Source organism: Zootermopsis nevadensis, unplaced genomic scaffold (genome assembly GCF_977971745.1).
Source record: "Zootermopsis nevadensis isolate Lab colony 2312 unplaced genomic scaffold, Znev_1.0 Znev_ptg000021l, whole genome shotgun sequence".
Classification (NCBI taxonomy): domain Eukaryota; kingdom Metazoa; phylum Arthropoda; class Insecta; order Blattodea; family Termopsidae; genus Zootermopsis; species Zootermopsis nevadensis.
The window spans coordinates 21,311,595-21,338,186 of NW_028259153.1; the positions used below are offsets into that span (position 1 = coordinate 21,311,595).

General features: G+C 39.7%; 1 protein-coding gene across 1 annotated transcript; it reads left to right on the forward strand.

Moving 5' to 3' along the window:
• The first annotated feature begins 1,856 nt into the window (after positions 1-1,856).
• LOC110830118 (uncharacterized) lies at positions 1,857-7,675 on the forward strand. Its single transcript, XM_022064616.2, has 3 exons — positions 1,857-2,052; positions 3,819-4,226; positions 6,447-7,675. The coding sequence occupies exons 1-3, from the start codon at positions 2,002-2,004 to the stop codon at positions 6,813-6,815; spliced, it is 828 nt and encodes a 275-aa protein (XP_021920308.2). The 5' UTR covers positions 1,857-2,001; the 3' UTR covers positions 6,816-7,675.
• Positions 7,676-26,592: the final 18,917 nt, after the last annotated feature.

Consider the following 26,592-nt stretch of genomic DNA (forward strand, 5'->3'; position numbering starts at 1 on the left):
ATATTGATTTCTATTTCCATAATAAATTAATACATGTGTATGATCCTATAATGGGCCTAAATTACGATAATGATCATCACCTCAGAAGTATGCAGGACTGCCGTTGAGTATATAAATCCGCGTCTCAAATACCAGAAGATAAAGTTTAATATAATTTCTTCTACCAAGCTTAAGTACTGTAACGTAATGTAATAAAGATCTTTTAAATTAGAAGACCCTAGAGAGTTAGAAAATAACAAAATCTGAACGTCGCGATCAAATACCACGAAGTTATAAACTAATTACCAAGCAGATGTTTACGAAAATACGTCAAAGCAGACCAATATATTTTATTAGGGGTCGAAAGAGCAGGCACATGTAGGGACCTCCCTCCCCCCACCCCCAAGTATACAATACACAGTATTTATGTATGTCATAAAACAAGGCACTGTCCATCAAGAAACAAGTGTCTTGAACCTGACTAGTTGATTTGCGTCACGCCTGCCACATCCGTCATTTGTTTTCATGACGACACACAGCGGGGGGGAAACGACCATCACGATTAGGAAACAGGAAGTTCGGCGAAGAATTTATAACACAAACTTCCCCACAGACAACAAACATTAATGGATATTTTAACTTGTAATAATCACTCAACTTCCTGACAAAATTCTGAGTGTAGTGCCCGAAAGTCCTAGGGGAATTTTCGACATTTACTGACGTGACTATCCTGATGGCGAGTGGCTTACAACACTCCGCGCACCCCACAACCTGAAGGTTGATACAGTAGGTTCCTCCAAAATGTCGGTATCTACCCACGGGTCCTCAAGGCATCACAACCCATAAGATCGACATATGAAACGAAGTCGACAAAGTGTTATTCGACTTTATCGCTGGGAACAAAGGCAGAGACTTATCGAAGTCTCCACGAGATTATTTTATGAGTGTGGGGCGTGAAAACTAAGGCCACTGATACATCGTTACGTCATCAGTGACCTCAGAATATTTTTCCCTATTTGTATTCAAACACGTGGCATGTTTTGAACATCTGTGCTACTATCAGTTTCTCAAGGACGACTCTCACCATGGAATAAGCCCTATATAAGTATTTTATTTCGGGATAAAAAACAAATTCCTTGTACCGTCTTGTATTACAACCAAATATACAGATAAAGTTTACTCCTAAATTAATAAATAAACAATTAATAATTAATTAGTGTTCTGTCTGAGGACAGGTCCATATGAACAGGATCCTTCCATCCTTTTCTCTTCTCGGACTGGGACCTGTTCATATACGTTCTTGGCAGATGATCCAGAAGTGGTTTGCCATTGCCTTCTTCTGTGTGTGAATGGAGTAATTGTTGGGATGCCACGGAGGAAAACTCCGTGTTGCCTAGACCACGGCCTTGCCCAACACAAGTTATAAATTCGGGCACCGCCGTGAATCGAACCCGAGACCCCCAGGATTACAAGGCCAGCGTTCTAACCGCTAGACCACCGTACCCTAAAAATAAACAATAAGGAAATATAAAAAGCATTCAGAGTTGACGTAGTGAATTTTAGGCTTACAAGGAATAAAAATGTTAAAGGCATTAATGCCAGTCTTACAAAACGTGTGATATGTTACGTAACAAATGCGCACGCCTATAAAGTAGACATATCTAAACAGCGATAGTCGAATTTCTGTACACGAAAACAGGCGATTAAATATTCCTTGAATAATAGTCGTCCTTCGAGATCAAGGAAGTTATTCTTTAAAAGCAGCAAAACGGAAACAAAAAAACCTATAGACAAAAGATAATAGTATACTAATAGCAGCAATTTTTGTGAACAAATAAAAAACTTGAAAAGATAACAAATTTTTAACTATCACTAAAAGTGGTTCATTTAAATGCAAAGGTCTTGCGATACGAGTACCTTCAACGAAAACTGTAGGAACCGGGTTACATACAAGTTTTGCGAGACACAGAATAACATTCAACATTCGAAAGCGAGCAGAACGGAGCGGTCTTAACTCTCAGCATGTGGACTCAGAGCTTCGTGAAAATTTTCTTCACTCTCTCATTTTATATGGTAAGCTATTTCAAGAATTATTAGCACTCGAATAAGCAGGGGCGAAGCCTTAGATGTAAATATTCTTTAGCCATGCAATTAACTAAACATGATTACGTAACAAATAATCGGATAACCCTCAAATTCCTTTTCAAGTTGAAGTTTAAAATCATACCTAAAACTGCCTTAAGGGTGATAATCGTCAGGGTAAGGCAAATATTTAATAAACGACAATTCTGATTACACTCGTACTGATTCGTAAAAGAAACAGCATTTGTCATGAATGACCATGAAACACTAGGGATGTGACGTTACAGTAGAGAGTAAAACATAAATACAAAATGGAATCACCGAACAAGACAGCATCCTCCCATCCCCCTCAGACACCGAGAACAACCAACAAAGATTATATATATATATATATATATATATATATATATATATATATATATATACGCAAGTGACTAACTATAATTTATATATTTTGCATTTTATTCTCTAAATTCTTTTGTAAATTCTTTCAAATTCTTTAGTGTTTCTCTCAATCTTCTACTTACAGACCGATATGTACATCTGATAAAATTTAAGAAAAGACAACACCTCGCCCAAAATTGAAAAAACAAATGGCATGAAACATCAGCAAATGGAATCATATTTGAGTTTTAAGTTCGTAAATATTTTACACCTGATGATGGTTTTATAAAAACTGAAACATGTTGTGTAAAAGATGTTCCAAAATGTAAATCGATCAATCGATATGGAACATCAATGATATTTTATTATCTTAATTATAAGAAATTTTAAATATTGTGATAAGACGGATTAAAATAAATAATTGTTATATATTTATATTCATTCATAAAATTGTGAATAAATTATATTCGGGGAAATATTTGCTGGACCTCATTTCAGATTCTCTTATCTTCACCAGGGGCCAGATAAGGCATCGAGCTTAAGGGATCGCTTTGTGGAATTTTACATTTTTTTTAAAAAATATATTTAATCAGTGTAACTAAACGAATTAAAATGTGAATAAATAGATGCCGTGTGTTTAAAGTTACGGTCGTGTCGTTGCCTGGCTTCTGAGGCAGACTGTACCTCAACACTCAAGGGTTTGTTACCCGGGGCTGTGAGATTGCATTGTCACAAACTCACTCTTGAACAATGCGATAAGTGGATGGCGTACCAACAAGCGAGAATCAGAACGCTCTTCGTATAATTATATAAGTATTCTGGGATGTTGAATCGCGTGGATTGGTACATACTGAATCTAAGCTCCTCTGAAACGTCGGTCTTTGTCTACCGGAATACGTGACGCAACGTCCAAGACGATAAACCATCTTTACAATTTTAAAAAAAATTCTGTATGAAACTTGATTTGTCACTCTAACATGACGTCAGAGGAAATAGTGTTCTGAGGCCAATATTTTGTCCTCAGACAGAGGAAGTAATAATACAAGAATGGATTAAATCACACAGTTAACAGCGTCATAATTTATATTATTTAATTATCATTATTAAGATGATCAAATTATGGGGGAGGCAACATAGTAGGCGTGGGGCAACTACGAAATCCATGCAAAATATTAGTAATAAAACCTGTAATTTTAGAGCAATACTAAACAGGTCTCAGATAAATAGGACAGAATCGATTACATACTTCGTTACCATGATGGACATTAGGATGCCACAAAAGCGAGAACGTATTGACCAGATACGCGACTTTCAGCTTTTAGACTAACTTACTGGCCTTGTCGTAATAACAGGAGTGTTAACTCTGCTTTCAGGCCACGGCGTCATCTCAGGACGCTGGATTCAAATGCAAGGCAGCGGGCTTCTTTGCCGACCCCACGGACTGCCACAGATTCTATAACTGTGACGACGACCTGGATGTAATTCGCGGTACCTGCACCAAGTACGGACACTTCGATCCAGTGGACACGTGCGTCTGGGGAGAATGCACCAACGCCTATGCCCCCAGCACTACCCCGAACACAACCCAACAAACGGCAGCTACCACCAGCAGTACGCCGACCACATCAACTTTTAAATGCCCTGGTTCAGGGAAATATCCTGACCCGAGCGATACTCGAAGTTACTATGTTTGCGACTCAAAGATGATTCCTAAACGTAAAACATGTTTTATATTACACAAATTTGACCCCAAAAGAAGTGCTTGCATATTGTTCATATTTTAAATGCGCCCACAACACGTTAATTAATTAATTAATAATAATAAACTTCTGTGAGACTTGTAGGATTAGTGTCTCACAGAATTGTAACGCACACATGCATGTGATTCTATTTGCAAATGCAGAAACATTTATATTCGTATATATAATGATCTATTACGAAATTCAGGCACTGATTTAGGTAAAAATTATTGTAATTTGATGCTTTAAACAGCTCGAATATAATACAATATAATAAAATGAAATACTCGAAAAAACCTGATAAAAGAGAAACTGTCTTAATTCTGCTACATAAACTGCTAGTGTCTTCTTGTATTTCAATAAATAACCTTTATAAGATATTCTAAGACGTTTCGAAAGAACAAGTAAAGGATCCCAAGATGTCATTCTCCACGAGATTATTTTATGAGTGTGGGGCGTGAAAACTAAGGCCACTGATACATCGTTACGTCATCAGTGACCTCAGAATATTTTTCCCTATTTGTATTCCAACACGTGGCATGTTTCGAACATCTGTGCTACTATCAGCTTCTGAAGGAGTACTCTGGCCACAGAATCAGCTCTATGTGCGTATTTTATTGAGCGGAAAAGCAAATTCCTCGAATCTTCGAACTTAGAATTGAAACAGTTAATAAAGTTTACTCCAAATAAAGATTTATATAAAACCATTCGGGTTTGGCGTGGTGCATTTAGGGCTTACAAAGTATAAAAACTGTAGGTATTAGCATTATATGTGACATGTAAAAAGGTAAAGTAAGGTAAATCTGTCTTACTATACCCCATGTAGGCGCTTGGGGGGAGAGGCGGTATAGCGCCTAACTCATTCTTGACCTCGGCACTAGATGGGGGTGAGTGGTCAGTGTCACGCCCCGGCCGGCTTTACCCCCGGGAAAACACCACTGTTCCCATTGGGTAGGAGAGTGGGTGGGCCCCAGAACCGGTCTGGACGCAGAGGCTAGAGGAAAAATCCTCGAACCCCGGTCGTCCAGTTCGTAGCCAGTCACTAAACTGACTGAGCTGACCGTCCTCACACGTAACAAACAGAGATAAGTAAGCGGTAATCACCGAGTGTCCTTACACAAAAACACAAATTTCGGAAGTCCTTGAATAAGCTTAGTCATTCCAGGATAAAGCGAATTACTGATTACAAGTTACGAAACGGAAATGCAACATACGATTACAATGATAAATGAACAGCAGCGTTTGCAGGAACAAGAAAAACACAGTTATTACAGAAAACGAATGTATCCTGTCACTAAAAGTGATTCTTTATGACGTCACAGAGACATTTTAGCGGAGAGAAAAAAAACACAATAATTGTGGAGCACACCAGTCGTGTGTGAGCTGCTATAAGACGCGTGTTCAAACCTCAGCAGAGCCAGACGACGCGAATTCTCAACATGTGGACCCAGAAATTCGTGACTTTCTCCTTCATCCTGACATTATATATGGTAAGTTATTTTAAGAAGGATCCTCAGTATGTGTAGATGATTTTAGAAATGTATATAATTAATAAAAATATAATTAGCAACTAAATAGCCGAGGTTGCGTGGTTATTTCTAAGTTGATAAACAAATTCACTTTGCATTGTCATTACAAAGTCTTTCACTGTTCAAAAATCAGTACACACAGAAGGTTCAGAATTCAAATGAGGGGACCGATGTGCCACATTTAGAACAGAAATAATTATCTACTCATAATGAAACAGATTCTTCACCACAGATTGTTACAAATCCTACTTCAGATAATGAAGGTTCAGTTTCACATTTCGGCTGATGTCCTGAATGATTTTATATGTATATGCAATTCACAAATATATTAAAATTAACTTGAAACATTGTATTAAGTGTAACAGCCGTTAGCCTATGGTAAAAGATAATTACGATTATAATCGTTCGTAGCAGGAAACGCCCGATATTTTTTACGTATGAAAATAAAAAATACGCGACTTGAAATACCAGTAGAAATACGAGAGAAATTTATCATTAAGAAAAATTCTGACTAAAAATCCAGGAACGTTACAGGCATACTCATGATAAATCTGCGATTTAGAGATAGGTCTAAACTGATTCGGGACTGACTTCATTACGGGCGGTGATGAGCAAACGTATTATATCAAATTGGAAATGTACTGACCAGCTACGCGACTTTAAAGATTTTCGAGGAAGTTTCTGGCCAGCCACTGTCCTCTCGTAATAACAGGAGTGTTAACTCTGCTTTCAGGCCACGGCGTCATCTCAGGACGCTGGATTCAAATGCAAGGCAGCGGGCTTCTTCGCCGACCCCACGGACTGCCACAGTTTCTATAGCTGCGACGACGACCTAGACGCAATTAGCGGTACCTGCACCGCCTACGCACACTTCGATCCAGTGGACACGTGTGTCTGGGGAGACTGTACCAACCCCGTTATCATCACACCTTCCCCCGCGGCTCAGTTCAAATGCACCACTTCGGGATATTTCGCCGATCCAAATAATTGCCGCGGATTCTACCAATGTAGCCTCGCCCTCGTGGCTACACATGGTATCTGTATGGGGGGTGTTGGATTTTTCAACAACGAAACTCTAGGATGTGAGATGGGGAAATGTTAATATCTTCCACGCCACGGACGATATAACTCGAATTCTAGGCTCTTCTCTTCTGTTCTTCTGAACAACTTTTAATTACGACTGATGTAGTGAATATAAATTTCTTTGCAGCTAAAATAACTATTTGTGGGTTTTAATACATATATATATATATATGCCTAGCTAATTAAGTTCCTTTGCGATGTGGAAATAAAATCAATTATGATGCTAATAATCCACAGTGAAAAGAGTCAACAAATTAGTTTTGTTTGAAAACTGAGACTCTAACCAAATGGAAGATTCGCGAAAATTATGGGACAGATTCAATTTTTATAAAAACAAGTTTCTACAGACCTATTCCTCGAATTTGTGATGGCTTAAAATTGTTCATATTTAGGATTTGAGGTTTTCATGGCGGTGAGTCTGAAGATGGCTGTCTTTTTGTTCACATTCATTTCCGCAGCCTTCAGAATCCCTTTCTTATCCCATTGGGTTTCGAAAAAGAAGTCATCATACTTTGTATAAGTCGAAACAAGTCCCAAAAGCATTCAGAAAGTTTCGAGAACCGGACGTGTATCAATAAATACCATAGCAACAGATCAATACACTGAAGCCTCGATTCTTAATACTGACAAAAATTTATTTCTGGTTGTGTTAATGTATAGACAGAAACAGAGTAACAGAAATACAATATAATAAGAACAATATTATAGAAATAAGACAGCCACGTACAATACATTCATATAACAAAAAATAAAAAGTCTTAATATGGAAATTTACTGTTCTAGGGATGAACGTATAGACTACGTATTGAGTTGCCTTTGTCGGAAAGCGATCAGACAGGAGCTGAATAAAAATATAAACTCTGTAAACACCAAAATAAATACAGCTTTCGTGTTTCATTAAAATACAATCACTTTCTCCCAGTGCACGTATACTTTGGAGTTTCTGATTTCCGTATTGTCTACAATTAGCTATCCGTCGGTAAACGATCTTTTGTTGAGGTTAGGAGTTGTTTAAAATATGCTGGTAGTAAATTTATTAAATATCGGGCCGTTTGCCCGCATTAACGGTTGTGAAAGGGGGAAACGATTAAACAATTTTTGGAAGAGAAACTGCGAAAGAGAAGGAACTACTTTCAAAACGCAGAAAGAAGCTGGAAGCATCAGAATCAGAAATTGGAAACCTTCATATCTTCCATTGTTTACCTATTTTCATGGTATCATCACATGGAACGGTGCGTCTTTTGTTTCTATGATAATAAAGAACCAGCCCGCCCACTGTTTTGTGGCGCTCGTGTAGTTACTGGTGCTGCCATAGCGGGCGCTTGGGTAACTATCTCCTCTCTTTCTCTCTCTCTCTCTCTCCACTGTTTGCTATAAATCTGTTGTCTCGCTGGGTTTGTTTTTGTTTTGTTTTGTTTGTTCAAATGTCAGAAAGATCGCACAGAGATTATTTCATGGAGGAGTTTCCATTATAGAATATATGCCTGTCTATCTATCTGTCTGTCTATCTGTCTGTCTGTCTCGTTTCCCCGCTTGGTTGTGGAATACAGCGGTCCGTCAAAACTCCTAGAGCTCCACCAAATTCACTGGTGGCTCTGTCTACGGGTTCAATTGTTATATTTAACCCTTTTATGAAGGCGATGTAAATAATATTTGAACATTCAGTTCTCCCTCAAAAGAAAACACGTCTCCAGGACATTGATCAACTAGTTAATGGAAATAATAGATATTTATTCTAATAATCACATAAAATCGATAAATGACTGTAAAATCAGGCGCGCGCGGTGTAGAACTTGACCGACGTTTCAGAGGATAATTTCCCTGATGATGGAGGCAGTAAACACCTCCGAAACATCAGTCAATTTCAACCAGACTGCGTGGCGCAAAATAACAGAAGACATCTTCATTCATACTCGTCGCCGTGAGGGACAGATATCTAATTTCTGTCGATCATAACAACGTGTTCATTTCGAAGGAGAAAATAAAAATTAATCTGCGTGGTTGCTAACGAGCAGGATTGTTAATGATCATATCTGGAGACATGAACAATAAGCAGTTTTATGTAGGTCACCCTGTAGTGTGAAAAGCTTTGAAATTAATTATGTTAAAAGAAACCGGACACGGAGCTCGGATAGGGGAGAATTTTTGTGGGGGAAATGAGACCGAGAAATAAGTGAGATGAACTGCATGGTCTTGTTCAACGCTGGAAAGATTTGCCGAGAAAGACATTGAAATAATCACGTGATCAATAACTTTGTGGCCACATGCGTAGTAATTTTGACACGTGACTTCAAAATTCTATGGAATCAAATAAGGAGGCTAGGGTGGTGAGTAAAAAGGACTTAAGTCCACGTACATTATAAAATATTAAGCCCTTGTGAGCACAGAATGCATATTTTTTTAAACAAGAAACTAATTTTGAAAATTGGCAGGTAAACAAAACCATCACATTCTGAGCTCAAAGCAGGTAATTTGTTTGCATGCATCGTCCAGCGTTTTCACTGCCAGAACAGAGTTTTCTATTTCCCTTGGGAAAACGCGGAAAAGAATAAAGAAGGTTTAAATTAGCATCACAACAGAAATCTTAAATTTTATTGCTGTTTTTATTGCCCCCCGTTTCTTACTACCCTTTAGCCCTCCCTATTTAAAATTACTCGATGCCCTCGCGTAAAATGCAAAATAAAAACATCACACGAACAACAACAACCGAAATGACGAAAGTACGTATTTATTTTATTTGCTCCGAATTCCTAATTGTGTCATGGGAATGATTCTTATTCGCAAAAAAAAGGGGCGAGGCACGTGTCCTAACAAACCACCATAAGTAGGCCTACATTCATATTACCAAAACAGAAATTTGACCAAAAAAAATTCGAAGTCAAAAATTTCATCACACAAAATAATGTAGCTAGATGGACAGTGAACCTGATATCATAATCATCATATTATCAGATAACTTATTTTCTCACACGTATTCTCTTTCAACTTCCTCGAAATTTCATCTTCTATTTCTTTATTATTTTAATAAAATCCGGCACTTCCCTGAAACATCTGAAGAAAACCTCGTAATCCTTCCGTCTTGGTAGCCGGACGTTTTGTCAAGATTCGAACTCAAGGCCTGCTGTACATGAGGAGGGTGTGATGCTACTGGATCGTCATGCCTGAAACTACTCGAAAGTAACCCAAGGAGGATAACATTAATATGGATCTTACAGGTGTCTGAAGATGTACTGGTTAGTGATGACGTGTAGATACTTAGGACTCGATGCTATGAGATTCTTGTACCACCAGGATCGTTATCTGCTGAAGGAAGAACTTGGGGTCGTCAGAGTAAATTTACTACAAGTTTTCGAGTGGAGTGTTCTGTTTTCTCCCCCTCTATAAACTTAACATAGTTCGCGGACCACAGTTTTGTAACAATATTCGAATAGTCTGAACAATATAGCCATAACTTTGTCACGTGAATACGTGACACAGTGTAACAAACACTAAAATACACCAACTAAATTTTTCTCCTTGATTTTTCCCTTCTTTCTTCAGAGAAAATTAAAATACCAACCAGTTTCAATCGTATATAATCTGGCACATGGCTGGATTTATGCTTTCTCCCTAAGGGAAGTGTTATTAAATATTGTTCATAGAGTTCAAAGCAGTCCGCTTCTTGTTTAATTTGGAAAACGCAGTAAAGTTTTGTGTTGTACAGTTTTACGACGTTCCACTCGCTGAAAAATCCCTTCGTATCAGTATTCACTGTCCATGCCGTGTAAACCTTATTTTCCTTATTTATATTTTAATGTCGTGTAGGCGCGGAGGTTTTTAATGATTTCAGTCTTAATTCGAAAAGAAAAGAAAAACTCATAAAATAAAAATGTGGCCGGATGAGATGCAAAGTGTTTCCATTCGCATTAATCATTAATAATGCATTTGTGAAGGCTAATTCATTTGACTGTAACGTGCAACATCTACGGGACTCATTCTCCGTGGAAACCTGGAATAATGTACATTGCATGGTCCTGCGTCCTATCACAAACTCTCAAACGATACTGAAAATAGTAAAATTTATATATTTCTACCTTTTATGAAATATCTATATTGATGTAAGACTTGAGGTTCTCACAGCGGTGAGTATGAAGATATCCGTCTTCTGGGTTATTGCGCTGTGTAGTCTGGTCGATGTTAACCAACGTTTCAGAGGTCATACTGCCTCCATCATCAGAGTATGAAGATTTCTGTCTTCTGGGTTGTTGCGCTGTGTAGTCTGGTCGATGTTTACCAACGTTTCAGAGGTCATACTGCCTCCGTCATCAGGGCGATTGTTAGTATGAAGATTTCTTTCTTCTGGGTTGTTGCGCTGTGTAGTCTGGTCGATGTTTACCAACGTTTCAGAGGTCATACTGCCTCCGTCATCAGGGCGATTCTCAGTATGAAGATTTCTGTCTTCTGGGTTGTTGCGCTGTGTAGTCTGGTCGATGTTAACCAACGTTTCAGAGGTCATACTGCCTCCGTCATCAGGATCGCCCTGATGACGGAGGCAGTATGACCTCTGAAACGTTGGTTAACATCGACCAGACTACACAGCGCAACAACCCAGAAGACAGAAATCTTCATACTCATCGCCCTGATGACGGAGGCAGTATGACCTCTGAAACGTTGGTTAACATCGACCAGACTACACAGCGCAACAACCCAGAAGACAGAAATCTTCATCGCCCTGATGATGGAGGCAGTATGACCTCTGAAACGTTGGTTAACATCGACCAGACTACACAGCGCAACAACCCAGAAGACAGAAATCTTCATACTCATCGCCCTGATGACGGAGGCAGTATGACCTCTGAAACGTTGGTTAACATCGACCAGACTACACAGCGCAACAACCCAGAAGACAGAAATCTTCATACTCATCGCCCTGATGACGGAGGCAGTATGACCTCTGAAACGTTGGTTAACATCGACCAGACTACACAGCGCAACAACCCAGAAGACAGAAATCTTCATACTCATCGCCCTGATGACGGAGGCAGTATGACCTCTGAAACGTTGGTTAACATCGACCAGACTACACAGCGCAACAACCCAGAAGACAGAAATCTTCATACTCATCGCCCTGATGACGGAGGCAGTATGACCTCTGAAACGTTGGTTAACATCGACCAGACTACACAGCGCAACAACCCAGAAGACAGAAATCTTCATACTCATCGCCCTGATGACGGAGGCAGTATGACCTCTGAAACGTTGGTTAACATCGACCAGACTACACAGCGCAACAACCCAGAAGACAGAAATCTTCATACTCATCGCCCTGATGACGGAGGCAGTATGACCTCTGAAACGTTGGTTAACATCGACCAGACTACACAGCGCAACAACCCAGAAGACAGAAATCTTCATCGCCCTGATGATGGAGGCAGTATGACCTCTGAAACGTTGGTTAACATCGACCAGACTACACAGCGCAATAACCCAGAAGACGGATATCTTCATCTATATTGATAATTAGCTTTGTGAATCACACGTTCAATGTTGATTAACTGCGTAAAAAAGAACGGAATTGGATCTGAAACAACTGAGCATCGAAACGAATATCAAGACATCAAAATAAAATACGCAACATATAAAGAATCTTTGCATATTTTAAAACAAATTAGGTTTAAAAAAGTTCGTAATCTTGTCGTTACAGCCCTTAGAATGTTCGTTTCCGTTTCCATGGGAACAAATTCCAGCTTTCAAGTCATATTTAAGCGTACAAAGCTACTCATTCTAAGAATCGCTGAATATTATCTTCGTTTATTGGTTAATACACGTATTTTGTATCTGAAAAATTATGATAAAATAAACTGAAATACAGCATAACGCATTCAAACCCACATTTGTATTTAATTGATTTAATTACGAGTTAATTAATGTTGTAGCATATCGTACGCACATACATTTACCAACACGTATTGAGGATTTAGCCCGCTTAAGTAAGAAATTGATCAAATTATCTAAAATAAAACACAAGTGTCCATAACAACGATCAGCTGGCTATTTTTATATACATATATATATATATGTTGCAAGACAACATTTGTGTATTTTTTCGTGACTCTTACACGAAGGCATATTCACTGGCATATAAGTCACTCTAGCACTAATGTCCATTAAGCGCACAACGTGTGGTACAGGAGTTAATAGATGAGACATTTTCCAATCCAACGTGAGAAGTTTCACATCGTCTGAAACATATATAATGGTGACAGCCATTTAACACAGCGTTATACCAATGTTTTACTGCTTAAAGACTGCACCATTCACGAAATGTAGCTAGCTACCTGTGAAATATTACTTCTCTCTCTTACGCGTCTTCGCCCGCCATTTTGCTGACGGTTGATGACGTAATAAAGCAGTCTCCATGTTGTGAGTTGGATGATAGGGTGAGTAATAGGACAACGCGAGGAAGTAGGGGGTGGTTTGGGGGGGGGAGGAGAATTTAATTCCGCCGGGGGGACAAATGAAAGTGTCTGTGTGCTGTTTTATACAACTCAGGTAGAGTTTAGGTTTCCGAGTTGGACAGAAATGCCGAAAGGGAGTTAAGATGTAAAAGTGTTTTCTTTTTTATGGCCGAAATTCTGGATAAATTACTTTGTCTCGGAATATTTAGAAAACCTTTCCCATGCTGATTTGTATTTAAAGAATCATTCTTCTGTAAGATTTGAGTTTTTTTTTTAATCCTTCTTCTGTTAAGACGGGGAACGCACGGAATATGTACGTATGTACACACCCACACGAGCGTACACGTATCGACAATTCGATAAAAGTTGTGTTTCTTTTAAGACATTTTTTTACCAGATCAGATGTTATGACCCTCGCATTTCAGAAGTACTTCTGTCTCTTATGGAGGTATTGCTGTTGACAAGCAAGTACATCGACATTATATAGTCTTTAGCTACTAAAAAGCGTTGTTAAACAAAATATAAATAAATAAATATATGTGGTAAAATGTCGTGTAGTCTGTTAGCCTGATACGCACTCTAGCTCTTGAATATTATTGCAACTCGTAAAGATTATCAGACTTTCAGGGGTAAAAATAGAATCTTCCAGCCATTCAACAGTTCCCAGTTTTAATTATGTTTTCAAATAGAAAAGCAGTTTCGTTCTGGTCCCTCCTACGACCCTAAAGAATCTTCAGCTAGTGTAAGCGGGTAATTCGCTGCAGACAGACCGTGCGGGAAGGGAGAATGACGGATGACGGATGGAGACAGAAGGGACATGTTACCGAAGATGGTTTCAATTTCGCTAGCCACACATTCATCCACCCAAACACACGGCCTGCCCCTTGCTGACTTCCACATATTATCGCCCATACACTCGTCCACATGACGACGTTTCCCATTATGTTGCACTGGTGTGAGATTCTGCCAGAGCCATCTTCAGAGATGTTACAGGTTGCCCGTCGACCACAGCGGGACATAAAAACAGAAACGGTTACAACTAGCAAAGCGAACCTTGTGACATGTCTAGGCCTACGGTTAAGTACAGTCTGTCGGCAATTAAGAGTGAAAAGGCGTGCTCCAAGAAGTAGGTCTACACGTTTTATAAATGTATTGGTTACGATGTTACGACCGTGTCTCCACGTTCATTAACTGCAAAGGCACGGCTGTGAATTTTTTTTGTCAAACAACCTGAAGGGAAGAAAAGACCATTTAGATGCCTAAGCGAAGTAGAAATTACACAGGGTGTTCCATTTAAAACGCATCAGAATAACAATCGCGTACTACGGCAATCAATTAAATCAGAAGCAGGCCCACCCTATACAACAGACTCTGCAAACACATCCAATAACGCTCGAGTGAAGGTCACATTCGTTGCTAGGCCGCTCCCTACGCCATTTGCTTTATAAATAAGACATATTATTAAAATTGACATTATTTTATATGTGAGGATGTGGACAGGATTCAATTTGTACAGAACAGTCTAGTGACGGACCCTTGCGAACACGGTAATGAACATTTAGGTATCATAAGAGGCAGGACATTTCTTGAGCAGCTGAGCAACTACTAGCTTTCTGAATAAATAAAACAGAGCAGGATAGGTATTAAATAAGTATATTTTCCTTTAAATTTATATTTTCAATGTAATACTTTGCTATTCAAATCAGAGCTAAAAATCTATCAATAGGGCTGAGAAGCCCCTTTTAGCGCGATCTTCACACTGTCTTTAAAAAAAAATTTAGAGACTGGTTTCTGTAATTAAATCAGGGGCCATATGGACATGAGTATTAGTGCAATGACGTGTCAGAGAAAGAAAAAAGAATTCCTTTCCTCAGAATCCCTTAAAATCTTACATAATTACACGCAATGTGACATCATCTAGTAAACAAGGAGTTAGACTAGTTTTGGCCCGTTCCGACCTCAATCGTGCAAAAGTCGTTCTCAGTTTGTTAAATCCACGCCGTTCGTAAAGTTTTAACATTTTGTGAAAGCCGTCTCTTTGCATTCAGTCGATATGTTAAATTCAATTACACCGCGTATCACCTATAAACATTATCATGCATCATAAAACAACTATAAACATATATATACCTGTTTTTAACTCATTGCTGTGAAAGTGGTTATCCCGTCATAAACACAGACATCAGAAGTTACCATACACAAACAATACCGGAGGAAATACAAGTATCTTTACAAATGAAGTCTCTTCATGACGAATATAACCGTCCATAGCTGATAAGGTCCAGTGCGAAACCCCTTTTCCCTACACCGCCTAAACCCCCCCTCCCCCCCCCCACACACACAAAAGCAACAATAGGCTCAGAGATAGTGCAACTTTCAAGTTATCGTTGGTAACCATAGAAACAACATTTCGGAGCGAGGTTCTATTATGAGATCGATCGATCGATAGGAACCTGTCAGTTCATCAGACTCAAGTTTTCGTATCTCCGAGGCCCGCAGTATTAAATCCACAGCATCAAACTTGACAACAGCTGCGCCCTATCGAAAGCAACCCCCATCCCCTCCTCTTGTCCATCATTTGCATTGTTTAACAACGCAACACTAGAACCTCAGTACTTTGCAGTGACCAGCGCCAAACCCTTCTGCGGTCAAATAGTTTATTAAAAAGGAAAGTGAATGTCACAGTTCTGTTATGGAATGTATAACACACAAGTTATAGGTAAAACTCGTATGGAAGATGCCTTTTCCACATAATATGACGGAGGTCGAGATAAATATGACCAGGACAGAAAACTTTGCCGAAAATTATATCAACGGAAACGTCTGCTGGTATTTTTAGCCCGTTAAAGACGAATTCTTTTTTTCTGTATGAAGTTTGAAATTGTAAGAATGCGTTTTGTTCGCTTACAGTTCGAGGACAAGTGTACCGATCTGAACCAAACTTGCGTTGAATGACATCGTAAAGGCCCGTTGTAAAACTATATTAAGGCATGAGATGATAATGTTGCGTCATTATTGTGTTGAATATATACTTGCTCAATTTTATCAGTCAAATCACAATAAAATATTATTTTATTAAATGTTAAAATATTAAAATATTACAATTAACATTTAAAATATACGGCAATAGATTCAGACAGACGAACCTCCCCCACTCTTCATTTATGATCGATACAAAAACCACTGCAAAACGTTTCACCCACACAAGATCACGTTAAGCGCGACATACATTACGAAACGACCTTGAATGTGATATTAAATTACAATAGGTCTGGAAGAGAAAAACTTTCTGATATTTGATGGACATCTGACGAAGAATTGCACTTAGGATATTACATTTTAGTTTATATGGATCATACACCTGAAGATGGTTCATTTAGAACCGAAACATGTAGTGTAAAAGATGATGCTCTAATGTAAATCGAAATATTCGATAGAGAGCATCATTTTAATATATTTTAAATGTTAAATGTAATATTTTAATATTTTAACATTTAATAATAATATTTTATTGTGATTTGACTGGTAAAATTGAGCAGTAAATATTAAGGCATTTTCGGAAACAAGCTATGGTCAGAACTGACTCAGGCTTCGCACAGTCTCCCATGGGCACTGAGTTCTCTCAAGGGTAATTCGTGAAACGTAAGGGTAAGTAAGCGGTCATTTTGAAGTACGTCACAGTAGCAAGACGTTGTTAGGTTGCAAGAACTGTCATGGCGTGCTGTTCAGAGATGCGAGCGATGATTTGTTTGGTATCTCCCTCCAGACCCTCCCCCGCAAGAAGCATCCCCCTCTGCTACTCGTAAGCTTCTTTGCTTTGTGATGCAAAGTGTCAAGATAACAAATACCTTACTCTTCCGATTTAAGCTTCACGGAAATTACGCCAAAGTACGGTATCCTAGTGATAGCAAGTTGTAGAGACGATAAGGAAATTCCTCTTTGGTGATAGTAACAAAGACTCGGACAGTTTCTTGGAAGTTCGTGTTTCAGACTTCCGAATAGAAGCACTGTCGTTGGTACAGTTGTCCTTATCTGAGAGTGTCCATTGAATTCGTACAAAAGACCGGAGGAAACTGCGAAAGAATACAGAAGTTACGGAGACGAGACGTGTCACGTGACCGAGAGGATGACATTTTGTGGGTTTAAATTGTTATGGCTGTAGGCTTACTTTGTGGCATGTGACGGATGCTGTCCAGACATTAATACTCTTATTACCAGCGTTGTGTGATCCGTCAAAGTTAACGGGAATGGCCACTTTTGTGTTGAACGGTAACACAATTTAATGTCGCATTAATTTTAGAAATTACTTTATAGTACGAAATTTATAACATTTATTTGTTTTGAAAAATTTAATTTTTAAAACATCGTCACCGAGACTGTAGCCAATTTCCTTTCGAAATGTACCAACACAGAACAGACCGACTGATTTCCGCCAGAACCCACCATAGCCTCATCTACAATTCTTGCTACTAGAGTCACCACCGTCAGAACCTAATTTCAAAAATATGGACGGATATTGGCTGCTATCATCAACATGTTTCATACGGCAGACTCAGACCACGATTTTTTGCACAGGAAGAATTTATAACAAAAGCAGAATTTATATATTTTTTTTAAATTCAGCTCATAAACCGTTAAAACGATTAAAATGTCTCTGCGCGGGAGGCAACTGAACACAAGAAATATAAAACTGACTTAAGCCTATTCTGACAAATATATCGTCATCTCTCTTAGTTATTTTCAACTATAAACAGAAAAACAACCAACTCCACTACCCCCTAAAAAGCAGTCAACCCGCTCGATCCAGCTGCTGGGACCAGATTTAGCTCACAACTCAGCGATTTGTTCACCCTCGGGCGCGCAATGCGATCGTCAACTTGTCGACCGCAGCGCTCCTTACTGTTACGTGCTTGGAAACAACTAACAACCGTAAAATGTTCTCCATCTTGGTGGAAGGATAGAAAAAAAGGAGAATAGCAAAAGACGGACCGAAGATTTAACAAGGAAACAAAAATGTTATGAGAGGTGAAGATAGTTAAGAGGATTTTCAACTGACTGTCTACTTCAGCCAGGACAGCAACGAAGGAGGATAATGATTAACAAGTGAGAAGAGCAAGTTATATTTAATTTAAAGTGCTTTTGAAGGGGAAAGTACATCTTACGTATTATTTTATGACATTTCAGATTCTCACGGCAGGTCTTGTGGGCTGTGACGCGACGTTTCGGAGGAACACATTTTGGAAGTTTCTCAACTTGCGTCTGTTTTTATTGCAAAATATATTTTCTTACTACGAATTTGCTGTGACCAATTTCTTAAACGACCAAATAAATCAACTCTAATCCAGACACCTCGTTCACACATTGAAAATATTTAACACCTCGTGTGGCGAAGACGGCACATGACCTCTGTAATTCCTAAAAAAAAAAACAGAATCTATTAGGAAAAAATAATGAAAATATTCGGCATTTATTCTGAGAAACGAAACGAATCCATAAACAGCCTCTGCGATGGATAAACCGAGTGGTTCACATATTTACCACTATCTTACAAATGGCAGTGTGCTGTGCGCTGTGACCTTTGTTCGTGACCTCGCCGTATCTCTCTATGGCCTTGAAAAAGATGGAGAATTTGCAGATGAAGACGAAGCTGGAGGGGCAGAGAGCTCGTGCGAGAAGTCGATGGCCTACTGTACGTAGTTCGCTGCCACGGACAGCGTCTGCCATGGCTCGGTCTTGTCAGCCACAAACAGCCAAGACCGGATCCTGTCCCTATTTTAATAACTTACTCCAATGGATTCATGAAAATCCAGTTATATCTTCCAACTTCGTGTTCACGAATTTGTTTAACTGTCAGAACTACTAGACACACGCGAATTTATTCCCAAAGAACCTTCTTATCATTACAAGGCAAAGTACAAATCTATTACCACACGCAGAGCTCCAGTACAATCCACAGGCCCACACGAATACAAAAATAATGTTTTAGGGGACAGATGGATTCAGCTGGCAAAGCACAGGGTCTAACGGGCTTTGCAGCCCAGCAGTTACAACTACTCCTAACTACATGAGGTTTCTCGTGGTTTTCCTCAGCACCTACACGAAAATTCACGGATAATAGTTAAAGTTAGGCCAAGACCATTTCTTTTACATCCTTTCCAATTCATTATTTATCCTCTTACGTATTTGACAGCATTTAACATGAGCTACTGACAGAATCGTTAGACAGATCGTAAATGAGGCAAATGGTACCGAATAGCGTTGTTTACAAAAGGGGAGTATTTTATTGATCACTTAAGGAATTATTCAATTTGTCGAGAACGTCGTTGCCCTGTGGTTACTACTAACATTATTTTTTGAAAATGAGTAGGGGAGGGGGTCCTAAGACCTCTGGAAATAACCCGCATGTCTCGAAATATCACTCAGGACGTTGTAGTGACCTCAAAAACAAACGCTGGCTTTTGTGAATACGGTAATGAATCTTCGGGTTCCACGAAAGATGAGAAATTTTTTTTAAGGGACAGAAAGACTACGAGCTTCTCAAAAAGGAACAACATGAAGTTAGCCAAATAAGAGAACATAATTTTCACAGGAACAGGTCTGTAGCTATGTTCTCTGAAGCAAACCTGAAACATCTTCAAATCTTCCACTCTCTTATTTAAGTCACGAAAAAAATCCTTTAACTCATATTTATGATGATATTCTGATTTTTGTTCTACAAAGTCAAAAAACCAAAGCAGTGCATCATCGCCATTTCTAACAGGAACAAAACAAGTTAGCAAGATCCCGCAGGAAGAAGGCAAGAAGCTGGTGCTCACATCCATTCTGAGGGAGCCGAAGCGCCCCAGGTGGCATACATCATACTACATTTACTTTGCCCTTCAGGAAATATGTCCCTCGTCTGCAGGGGTACCAATATAACAACCATAACTTCAAGTTTGTGACGTCTCCTTACCACGCAGTCGCCCCGCTACATTAATTCAAATAACATACTATTTTCTTCATATAATTTACATTGGTTGTGTGATTTAGGCGTCTGTTTAGGAATTTATAGCATTACTTGGGCTACTCCCGAGACCTTTACCTCTCGAGCCGGCTACGTTATATCAATGTATCGCGCGGAGTTAGAGAGGGGTTGGGGGTTGTTCTTGAAGAAGCCCTTCTGTGAGGGAAGGGTTGTGTCTGCCTCACAGGAAACACTGTCTATAGGCCAAGGAAAATCGACAAAAAGTTTACAAGCGAAAGGCACTTTCTCTCCAGAAGACAGTCAAGTTTAACATAAAGCTACTTACTTGTATTAAATACAATTTTAACACTTTCCAGCAGTCGGATGTTACTCGACGCATCAGAACACAGAGACAAAATAACAGAAACACGTCATGACTCCATGAAAGAGTCCTTCATGAGAACGAGAAATCTTAAGTTTGAACAGGGCCCATTAAATCACACGAAAGGCAAAGTGGCGTAACTGAGTATTGCCTGTTCTATCTCTATTTTATTTATTTATTTAGTGTTCTGTCTGACGACAGGTCCACATGAACAGGATCCTTCCATCCTTTTCTCGGACTGGGACCTGTTCATATACGTTCTTGGCAGATGATCCAGAAGTGGTTTGCCATTGCCTTCTTCTGTGTGTGAATGGAGTAATTGTTGGGATGCCACGGAGGAAAACTCCGTGTTGCCTAGACACGGCCTTGCCCAACACAAGTTATAAATTCGGGCACCGCCGGGAATCGAACCCGAGACCCCAGGATTACAAGGCCAGCGATCTAACCGCTAGATCTTTATTTAAACATGTTTCTTCTCCTGCCTTTGTAATTTAACGTTTGTGGTCGGATGTTGTGCGAGTGACGAACTTTCAAAATGTTACACCAGAATTTTCAGAGATTGACCAAAAACCTAGGTCAGATCCCGGGGCACAGACATGAACCCTGGTCTAGTCGAATTCAAAGCAGGGGCGCAGAATCGAACCTCGTCTTGTTCTTGTGGTGCGATTCATAACGATTTAATTAGCGTTCCCGCACAGAAATATGTTCCACGAACTGTAGCAAACAAAGGGCTGTAATCTTGCAGGGTGGTTTAGAAGTTTGTGTGGAGGCGGAGAGGGTAGGAAGGGGAGGTAGAAGTGAAATGACGAATAGGTTCCCGTCGTCTTCGAGAAAAGCCAAGCGAGCGAGCGATCTACTTGGTCGGGATCTTGTATAGTTTACTCTTGAGGAGTTGAATTAACTTGAGCGTCAAGGAGATGGCAGTGCCAGATGAGACACATGGGGTCACTTGCTTCTGTCTGTCACTGCTACCGACTTCGGTTCTTTGTGTCTCGGAAAGTTAGATTCTGTGCTTCAATGGTATGACTACCACCCATTGGTACCTCTAAGTATTCCGCAGTTGGTCGAGACGATCAAAATTCTAACCCAAGATTTTAAAGCATCGATACGGCGCTTACCAATAACTTCCAGCCTGGAAAGTACTTACAGGGCCATTAACTAAGTTGAATTACTGTAGATTTGTCGCGAAACAAACTCTTCAATCATTTGAAGCCGAAGCTCATCTGAATAAAATTTAAGAATTCAGTCCGTACCGCGAAGAAAACACAACTCTTCACCATTACGAAGATCAATTGGTTAACCCTTTGAAGCCTAAGCTCGTCTAAAAAATATTTAAGAATTCAGTCCGTACCGCGAAGAAAACACAACACTTCACCATTGCAAAGATCAACTGGTTAACGCTGTTTAAGGAAATAATCGCGGTTTATTCCGAGAATCATACGAAACATAAATACAAAATGCACAGTTATTAATGGTTAAAATAGGTGGTACATATAGTTACCACAGTGCTTTAAAGTGTTAAGCAACTGGATGCCTACCAAAGTAACTAGATAACTAAGTTCTTCAGAAACCGTTTAACTTCCGTGAACCACTTCTCAGGAAGCACGAATAAATTATGTATTTGTCGTTCTCATCTCAGAAGTTCGCACGATAGTCATGCTGGTATTACTGCAGAGGGAAATTAGGATGTACTTAAATGGGGTAACATCTCATGACTTGAAACTGTTGAAGTAATTTGCAACACAATAACACATTTATATAATTAGAATAAATACGGTCCGATAGGAGAAATGCGTCAATAGATATAATTACAGGCTATCAGACCGCAATACCAAATGCTAGGCGAAAGAGCTTTTCTGATAGAGAATTAAAGTAAATAAATTGGATTAATTGATTAAAGTCGTGCGGATCATTCCTAAACACGAGTACAAAAAAATCTGTTCATTTCGGTTGATCTGTCACACACAAATTACATTTTGTTTGATAAATCACGTTTCTTCAATCGGAATTAATGTCGGACGTCACAGAAGACATCAATTTCCGATAATCATTCCAGCCTCACGCGCTATTTAATACGAGCGTAAAGAAGTACGTATTTTAAAACACTTTTTTTTATAAAGGCGTTACTGCGACACCCGGTATACGACACAAAATGTAGTTTCCATCGCATATGGTCGGTACCCGAGAAAATTCGTGCCGAACCCCAGTTACTGCCAATGCGTGCGGGACGGCACTCTATCCTGTTGCCTGTCACGTGACCTCGGGAACACGGACAAACGCGTTGTATTCTTAATGCCTGCCCGGGGCGCGTCTTAAAGTTCGCCTACGGATATGCCTTCTGGAGCACGAACAAACACAGCTCACACATTACTTACAATAACGTAAAGTATCACGTGTCCGTCCGACTGACAGACACTAATTCAAGTGCCGTGGACACACAGACAACGCGAAACTTCACGTCGATCTCAGCTCTTGATTTGCATCCGGAAGAAAAGATGATCGAATCTTAGAAGGGTTTTTTTTTGGCTAGCAGTACAATTAGTGGGCAATGCTTTAGCCGCGTCGATGGAGTTGGTAGAAGTTCGAGTGATCGCCATGTTAGAATTATTAACAGACGAAAAGTATGGAATAATAACGTAAAGAAGCCGCTATTAACAACTTAAAAGGTTTTCCTGGTTTCAAGCGGCGTGACTACTAACATTCGGAGCAAATCTTCGCCTTCATCTTCAGGGCGCTTTCTCCGAAAAGTTAATACCCAACCACAAGACGACACAGCGTTACAGCCCAGAAGATTAACACTGAAATCTTCACCGTCGTAAGAAATTAAATTTTGTTTTCTTTTAACACGAAAATTTGCTAAATAAAACACCGTCTCAGACTTCCGTTCTATTTCAGTCTTTGCTTGTCATTACGTCTTTCTATTTTATCTATTTCCCTTCGTTTCTTCATCTCATATTCCTCCTGCTCTACTCTTCCAACTCCCTTCTCCCATTCCTTTCTTAATTCATCCCTCCTTTAATGTTTCCACACACATTCGGAAAACCTATATTAACAAATTAGGTAAAACCACACTTCTTTAAATTTTAATAAATTTGTGGGGTGTGCACGTTCTTTCTGCCGGGTATAACACTGGGGTCAATGCAAGAGCGAACAGGTTAGTAAATTGTGCCGGAACTACCCCCCCCCTCGCCACACACACACACACACACTCCGGTCTACCGATTCCCTGGAGAATACGCCTGGAGCAATTCACAACCCCCCCCCCCTCATTCCCCCACCCTTTCCTTTTTTCCAGCAGACGCCGTGAAATATTCAGTTCCCCTAGCTCCCTGGTACATAAACCGACGGGCTAACGGGTGACCGCCCTCGGCGGTGTGCCAGGAGTTCTAAGGCGATTGAAACGAGGAATATCTGTCAGTTCCTGGAGGCCGCGTCAAACGATACTGATGCTGATTTTGGAGCTCCTGTTCATTTTTTTGGTAAAATAATTATACGAGTTCCCCTGTTTTCGGGGCAGAGAAACTATCAGAGACAAACGATAAACAAAATATCAAAATATCTATGTTATATTCGATATATATCGATACATCTTTCCCGTCCCTACTTCTAAATCTCGAAAACGAGAACGGAACTGCAGTCTTCTGTTAACAAATTAGCAGCAAAACAATTGACTGTCGTCTCAGGGGTTAAATTCCAAGACCAAACGAATTCAGTGCGAAATTTCTCGCCGTAATTTATGTTTTCGTCACATTTACAACACTCAAAACTTCGAGGGAACAAATTAACAAATTAACCTCCGTGATAACCCCGAATTTCACACCAAGTGGTATGATCACAGTTCAGATACCCTCTGAAGAAGAAAAAAAATCGATCAACAGAAAAAACAAGTGAACAACAGAGCGCCCAAGCAGATTCTCTTGTTCGACTGCGTAAAAATAACCTGAAATTACAATACATAAATTATTTCGATTTATTTCCGATGTTACAGCCTTAAAAATGGGACTATTGACGAGAATGTAGGACCATGGATAGTGAATTTTATAGATGTCCAAGCCTACACAGCAAGTCCCAGGAGAAACAGCGGCCTGGGCTGTGTGGGAACTAAAAGGGCACATGTCAAAGATATCAGTCGTGTCATTCGGGCTATTAACAGACAAAGAAACCATGACAACAGAATTTAAATATGCCAGCATCGTTAAACACAGCTTGAGAAAGTATCGATAGACTTTTTAAATCGCTGAAACATTACAAAAATAGCTTTCTTAACCACTTTGTCAAGAGTGTGGTTTATGTGATATGTCCCCCTTTGAAACATATGCGCTCAGTTTTAGTCAAACAGAGACGTGTACTCGCTGTGGAGTACATATTCTTCACTAATTTGCTCCCTGCGTTGGTGCAGAATAAATTGTAGATCAGAAAACAAATCTTAATTAAAACTTTCCACATAAAAATTCAATCTCTATCTCTTAAGTACTGTGGAGATTACACTCGCTGACGGACTGACAAGTTTTAACAGCATCACCATTAGACGATCTCTAAATCGAATAAAAATACACAGGCCTGTTTGCAACAGAAGCGAATGTTCGTTGGTTCGTTGCTGATAATTTGCTGTTTCGCCTTTTTTATTTATTTATTTAGTGTTCTGTCTGACGACAGGTCCATATGAACAGGATCCTTCCATCCTTTTCTCGGACTGGGACCTGTTCATATACGTTCTTGGCAGATGATCCAGAAGTGGTTTGCCATTGCCTTCTTCTGTGTGTGAATGGAGTAATTGTTGGGATGCCACGGAGGAAAACTCCGTGTTGCCTAGACCACGGCCTTGCCCAACACAAGTTATAAATTCGGGCACCGCCGGGAATCGAACCCGAGACCCCAGGATCACAAGGCCAGCGTTCTAACCGCTAGACCACCTCATCTTAATATTATTTAGTGTTCTGTCTGACGACAGGTCCATATGAACAGGATCCTTCCATCCTTTTCTCGGACTGGGACCTGTTCATATACGTTCTTGGCAGATGATCCAGAAGTGGTTTGCCATTGCCTTCTTCTGTGTGTGAATGGAGTAATTGTTGGGATGCCACGGAGGAAAACTCCGTGTTGCCTAGACCACGGCCTTGCCCAACACAAGTTATAAATTCGGGCACCGCCGGGAATCGAACCCGAGACCCCAGGATTACAAGGCCAGCGTTCTGTTTCGCCTTACGGGACAACATTGAAGACGTGTCTTGTTACAGTCGCTGCCATGGCAATGCTGTTAAGGGGGTTTGGGACCTGCTGAAATATGGTTTTCGAGTTACACTTGAAATTTACAAGTAAATAATATATTAATATAATTGACCGGGTCCGCTGATACGTATTTCTACTGGAGCAGCTATCTCTTTTATGAACACGGTGACATCAAAATATACGACTCAACAAACAAGATGGAGTTTAGAAATATATTTTTCCCCCTTACAACCATGACTTTCGTCAAATTGAAGTGTATCGTGGGAAAAACAAATTTTAAGCATGGAGGTTACGTTCTTTTATTACGCCATCAAGTTCTTTATTTAAAACACAAACATTTCTTCTCGTTTCAGTAACGCCGAGGGAGGAGACAGAAATATAGCGTCACGTAATGCAAAGATGTCTCAGGGCAAACGCATGACCTTCAATTAGGGGTGTACAAAAACCCTTACTGTTCAACCCTGCCAATAAACATTGCTCTCAGATCAGGTGTAATTAAAACATGGAATACGTGCACTTTCAAATTGTACTTAACGAAACATTAAACGCTATTAAAATAAAATAAAGAAGTAAATGAAATTTAATTAAAATATCGATGTTCGTCTTCCGGGTTGTAACGTCGTGTGGACTTGCACGTGGATACTAAACGTTTCGGAGAAACATGTTGCCTCCATCTTCAGTACGGTTCTCCGAAAGGTTGGCAGCTGCGTGCAAGTTCACATGGCGTTACAACCCGGAAGACCAACATCTGCATATGTTTCGAAGTGAGAAACCCTAAATATTATAGAAATTAAAACTTATGACA